We start from the raw sequence: 6,000 nt of genomic DNA, 5'->3' as shown, positions 1-6,000 counted from the left end.
GAATTCTAAAGAGGCGGATGTAGCCAACAGTTTATGTTGTATTTCTGGAAAGAAGGGGAGAAGGACCAAACCAGACACTTTGTTAAATGTAATATCGCACAAACGTCGTATGTACTATTTCATTTCTGTTAGTCATATCATTCATCATAGGTGATTAACATACAATGAAATGATTTTAGTCCAAACTATTTATAGTGTTAGAACAAAGATGCCATGATTAGCTAGCTACGTTTTAACTAGTTAACGTTAGCTGAAACAAGGCGACCTGCCCCCCGTGTAGCCATCTAGTTGACATTTGCTAACTGGGTTGGTTGCTATTAGGTAGCTATATTGGCAACAGATTAATGTAAGTGTACCAAATAATAAAGTAACTGGAATTTACTGTATATCTGATGCGATTTTAATTCTGAAGTAGTAGCAGACAGACCACTAAGATTGAGCGATTCAGATTTATAGCAAGCTGCTGAGTCATTAGCTAGCTTACGCGTACCTAGCATGCTACATATCGTTATCTAGTTATGTTGCTAACCTGCAGTAGCAAGTCAGTTAGCCTGGCAAGCGTTCAGTGCTGTGCAGTGAAAACCAAAACAGTGACGTTTACTAGCTAACTTGGAAACAAATAAACTCGGTGAATGGTTGACAATGTAAATGCCTTGGTTATGCACTTAAGGCGCATCTGCAAGACTGCAGCAGGAGTAATTTCCCCAAAAGCTACAGAGTTTTGCTAGTGGTGTAGCTAACTAAAGAGGCTCTGTTGCTGTCGGCTATATACCAGCACTGCATTGGATTTGTATCATTGTGTAGCTTCTAAGCTACTGCCTGTTAGTTAGACAGATGTTTTCCAGTTTCTCTTTAAGAACCGTTCTCTGTATGGAAGGTGTCGCTAACTCTTTGATGTGTCTAGTTGCACGTTAATCTAACGTTATTTGGTTAGCTATCTCACCTCGAGTTGTCAGAAACAGATCGCTAGCCAGCAATTGAAATGTTTTTGTTTTACTTTCTTTTTCAGATTTCTATAGCATCCACTTTGTAAAGACCTGAATTGAACCAAGCCAAGGATCCTTCATCGATGGTTAGAAAATTCTAAACATGAGCTTCAGCTTTGAGGGAGATTTCAAAACAAGACCCAAGGTGTCTCTTGGGGGAGCGAGCAAAAAGGTATAAGCATTAACATAACATTATACTGCCTACCGTGTAGAGGGCTACTGTGCTCTTTTTATAGCTAGCTAGCTAGCTGGCTGCTTAAACTAGGCCATTTCAAGACAATTTAATATACTTTGTCTTTCAGGAGGAAAAAGCATCTCTCCTACACCGAACACAAGAGGAAAGGAGAAAAAGAGAGGTAATACTTTTTGTGAAATACACTCAAGATCTAAAATCATACAGCATTGTATGTAAACCTTACAAAGCTGGATTGTAAATCAATTATTATTTGTGTGTTTATTAACTGTTTTTTTACTTCAATAAGGATGAAAGACGAAGATTGAAGAATGCAATCATCATTCAGTCCTATATACGAGGATACCATGACCGAAAACAGCAAGTATGTCTACTAACATGTTACAGACATTAGACATCACCTATCCTACAACTAATTCAATGGCATTCTGTTCCTCTTCTATATATATATAAGCAATCACTCTTCCAAATCCTTTTATTGCTGCTTGCAATGTGTTAGATACATAAAGTGAAACTGTCATAATTTTAACTACTTACAAAAAGATTATATATTTTTAAAACAACTATTCTAATTCTATTCTACAAAACCAGCTTCGTAAGAGCTTTAAAAATATATATATAGGTATATATATTTTACACCAGTTTTTTTGGCGTAGAGCCGGTCCATTCAACTCCGGGCCAAAGCGCTTCAGATTTTTGTTTTAGCTGGTTGTTGTAGTGCCTTATCAGAGAGTATGAAAACCTGAAGTGTTTGAGCCCTCCAGGACCGGAGAGCCTTGATGTTGAATAAGGCTTTGTTGGCAGGTTGATTGTTGGCAGGTTGATGCTGTTCAGTACATGATTAAAGTAAAGCACCAATATATTGCTGGGGAGTCTAATAAATTAGGTTGTAAATCAAAGACTGGTGCATCATTTGCTGTCTCTTGACATTCGGGATTATGCAGGAGACACTTTCAATGACTGAACATTTTGAATGAAGCTTAGTCTGGGAATGTCACCACAGTATGTGCAATGACTCCAAGTCAGTCATAACTGACCCGTAGACTAGGTTATCTAGCTAGCCAAAAACACAGCGAATAGCTAGCTGGAGGAAGAAGGTCATCTCATTGGATGTGGGTGGATTACCTTTTTCCCCATATATTTGTTTGATAGAACTGGTACTATCCCAAGTGTGAGACTAAGAGGAGTTGCAGTAAAAATTGTGAATTTGATGTCTATAGTTAAGGCTTTCTTTTTCAATGATCAAAAAGTCCCACTTGTTGGAATTTGCTATAACATATTTTAAGGAGATGGGATTTGCTAAAACATTTTTCAAATGCACACACATATACTGTAATGAAATTGTTGTAATAATAATAGGATTGTTCATATGGCAATGACCTCTGTCCTGGTTTTGTTTTTCCCAGTATGCCATACAGAGGGGCAACTTTGACCACTGCGTCTGTCAGGCACAGTCGGGAGGTGGGCCGCCAATTTCCGACGCTGCCAGCCTCAGTCTCTTAACTAGGCAGCTCCTTTTTTTTTACAGACAGAGTGAGGATTCACAGAGATTGGTGAGCACAAGTGTTGGGCAAACGTGTTGTTTGAACCATTGAAAACCGTGTCAAAATCCCAATTGCGGGCGGAGATTTGTCATAAAATCTGTTTGTTTCGGCAGATCTGGATTTGTCAGAACCTGGTGAAACACAATGGGCAGTTTGTGAAGCTGCTGGCTGGGCCGGAGAGACAGACCTGTGTCTTTCAGATTAAGAGGGTTCTAGGCTTCTGCTGCAGGTAATGGGTCAACATCTATTCTTCAAGAATTTGGGATTATGTTTCATCATTGGGATTAAGTTTTACTCTGCGGTTTTCCAAGATCGGTAACTATTAGTTGGAACATTTCTAAGCTGACTCAACAACAAGCTCCACAGGCAACTGAGTTATGCACAAATCAGAGGTTACTAATCCGCTATTACACATGATCTCCATCTTTCCTTTAGGCTTCTGCAAGCCTGCAAGGATGACAGTTTAAATGTTGCCGTTCCAATGAGGATGCTGGAGATATTTTCTTCAGAGAGAACCTATTCTCCTGTCCTTCAAGATGTTCATCTTGTTGCATCGTTAATCGAGCAGATTTTGCACTATATGGTCCAGAAAGGTAGGTATTGAGATTTTGTCACTGCTGTGCATTCTACCATTATGGTCAGCTATTCAAACCCAGATTCCAATTGACTCATTAATACCCTCCCCACCTTAATTCCTCCGGTGCTGTGAAGGTCTGTTGGACTCAGGGTTTTTTGTTTATCTGTACTTTTTGTCCAAAATGTTGCTGTCTTTTCTCTTGATTCAAAACCCAAAACGTTGTCTTTCTACTCCGCTGTTAGGTGCTAGGAACGTTTAACTGAACCTGCTTTCCCGTCTGCTTGACTGTGTATGCAAAAATGTATAAGATTTCCGTTTCTTTGTCTTTGCCAGGATACTATCGGTCGCTGTATATTCTGGTGAATCACAAGCTACCGTCCAGTTTGGAGTACAGTAACGCCCCGTCTGGATCCCACGCCATCCCTTTGGCGAGCACATTGCTGGAGCACACGCTGAAGCCCCTGCACTTTACCTACTCCTCCTGCACAACAGGCGCAAGGTATAACACGCCGCAGGTTTCCCGAAATCTAGGACCTGCTTTTAACAGTCAATCCTACCTTCAACCCTCCAGATGACGGCAATGATATTATACTGGCCTAAAATTAGTGTCTGAGGGCACTGTTTACAAAAGCTGACCAGATTCACCAGGGCAGTGAAATGCACCCACACACAGAAGACCAGACACACACACAAGACCACACACACGTACACAAAAAAACACACGCAATCAATGCACAGACACACGCAGACCCAAACTGGTTTTACTGTCAAAGCGAGGACCGGCAATTTAGTACCTTTTAAAAAAAGAAATCCCTAATGTTAATCTATCCCGAATTCTGAGTTTAATTGTAATCCTAATTCAAACCCAATTCCAAGTCAGATAAAGCTTCTTGTCAAAGTGAGGACCACCCAAATGTCCTCACTTCATGTTAAGTAACCTTCAGTCTTCAAAAAGATAGTAAAACAGCAACACAGAGACAGAGAGAGAGAGAGAGAGAGCCCTTTGTTTGTGCTGATGTCAGACCGCGTCAAAGTAAGAAAGCTCACGAGCGGAATGCCTTTGTCTGTTGCATACACTGTTAAAATTGTCCAGTAAACTGGTAATGTAAACTTTGGCCAGTTGTTTGTCCTTGGAGTTGGTGGGGACAGCATAATTGCTTTACCAACTTGTTTACAACAAGCCATAAAGCCGACCTGGACTCTGGAGTACAGAATATCAACTATTTGCTTTCAATCTGAGACATTCTTAATGACAAACGAGGGGGGCATTCTTTTCTTTTTGAAGAAAAGCAAGGAGTGGCTGTGAGAAACTTATGTACACAGTCGCTCCAACAGCTAATCATCTGGTCGGGCCACCAGATGTGTGACTGACTCTGTCAAAACAGCTCTGTTTGGCAAGACAATATTGGGCCCAATAATAGAGCTGAAAGGTGGAAAGACATACTCTCTCAATCACCCCATTGTTGCTGTTTGGATAATGAGTTTGAAGGATCACTTTACTCTGGAACTGACTTTTGACCCAACTTAAAGGACTATATTTTCAAAACCTGAACACTGCCATTTTTTAGGATTGTATTTAGTGTGTTAATTGATTAAAACTGGAAACATTTATACTGAACATTATCACTTTAAAGGGAAATTTCACTGCTGGTCTATTTACCTATATAGGTCAATTAACATGTAGTAGGTGCCATTAAAATTATGAATTTCCTTACACGAGGCAAACACGAGTTTTGGAATTTGCATTTCCTGGAATTTTCCATCTGCATTTCCAGCAAACAACAATTTCCTAGCGTCTTTCAAAAAATCAGAAACAAACATTGTTTTGCAATCTTAAAAATACTTGCTTGCATTAAATATATATAATATAAAAACTGACCCAATTTCAAATTTCAAAAAACTATTATCGGCTTCACTATATAAGGAATTTGCACAGCTCCACTCAAGCCATTTTTCTTTGTGATCCCGCAGGCAGTTTGTGTTTGCGGCCTTCACTGAGGAGTTCATCTCGGCGCCGTTCACAGAGCAGATCTTTCATTTCTTTATTCCGGCGCTGGCCGACCCTTGTCTCCACTTCCCCTTTGAGGCCTTCCTGGGCTCCCTGCAGGCCACCGTAGTTTCCTCAGCGGCGGCGCAGAAGCAGGCGCCGTGGCTCTTCTACTTTGTCCTCTCAGCCGGGGAGACCTGTCTGGGTAAGAGCTGTCCTGGAAACACCTTTTCTGTGCCCAAGATGTCGCCCTATTCCAATAGGGCTCTGGTGACACCGTGTCCATGCAGCTCATAGAATGCCTTTTGGGACATAAACTGCGTGTTGAGTGTGTGGTAAACTGTCCTGTACAGCTGCAGACAGATGTCAGGAGTTGGTAGAAATCACCAGAAATAATCTATGTGAATAGAGTATGTGTATGACATAATGGTCTGCGTGTGTGTGTTTAGGATCACTATCAGAGGCGGGCCTCCATCTTTACCTGCGAGCTCTGCAGACCCTGCTACCTCTCCTACCTGTGTCAGAGAGCACCAGCAGGCCAGAGGTCCTCAGCGACTCTGAGGATGAGGAGGACAACAACATTCAGGCTCCAGCCACACAGGTAGCTAACACAAGACACCTTGTTAGTTTACCTTACTGTTATTAACTGTCATTTCTGTTTCAGTACTTCACTATTATAATCACTACTACTTTAGGTTATCTCACTATTATAA

General features: G+C 41.0%; 1 protein-coding gene across 3 annotated transcripts in view; it reads left to right on the top strand.

Moving 5' to 3' along the window:
* The window catches only part of ube3c (ubiquitin protein ligase E3C), a 39,191-nt gene continuing 33,191 nt past the window's right edge, over positions 1 to 6,000 (top strand). The window contains exons 1-10 of one of the 3 annotated variants that reach the window (XM_010885495.3): positions 1 to 107; positions 1,010 to 1,158; positions 1,289 to 1,342; positions 1,469 to 1,543; positions 2,586 to 2,732; positions 2,837 to 2,952; positions 3,159 to 3,316; positions 3,634 to 3,799; positions 5,272 to 5,492; positions 5,737 to 5,888. In XM_010885495.3, coding sequence (XP_010883797.1) covers positions 1,090 to 1,158; positions 1,289 to 1,342; positions 1,469 to 1,543; positions 2,586 to 2,732; positions 2,837 to 2,952; positions 3,159 to 3,316; positions 3,634 to 3,799; positions 5,272 to 5,492; positions 5,737 to 5,888 — 1,158 coding nt within the window. In that variant the 5' untranslated portion in view covers positions 1 to 107; positions 1,010 to 1,089. Of the gene's footprint in view, positions 108 to 140; positions 347 to 1,009; positions 1,159 to 1,288; positions 1,343 to 1,468; positions 1,544 to 2,585; positions 2,733 to 2,836; positions 2,953 to 3,158; positions 3,317 to 3,633; positions 3,800 to 5,271; positions 5,493 to 5,736; positions 5,889 to 6,000 lie in introns of those variants that run through there. The other 2 variants (XM_010885496.3, XM_010885497.3) reach the window with 2 other exon arrangements.

This window comes from Esox lucius, chromosome 21 (genome assembly GCF_011004845.1).
Source record: "Esox lucius isolate fEsoLuc1 chromosome 21, fEsoLuc1.pri, whole genome shotgun sequence".
Classification (NCBI taxonomy): domain Eukaryota; kingdom Metazoa; phylum Chordata; class Actinopteri; order Esociformes; family Esocidae; genus Esox; species Esox lucius.
This window is presented reverse-complemented; position numbering and strand designations above follow the sequence as displayed.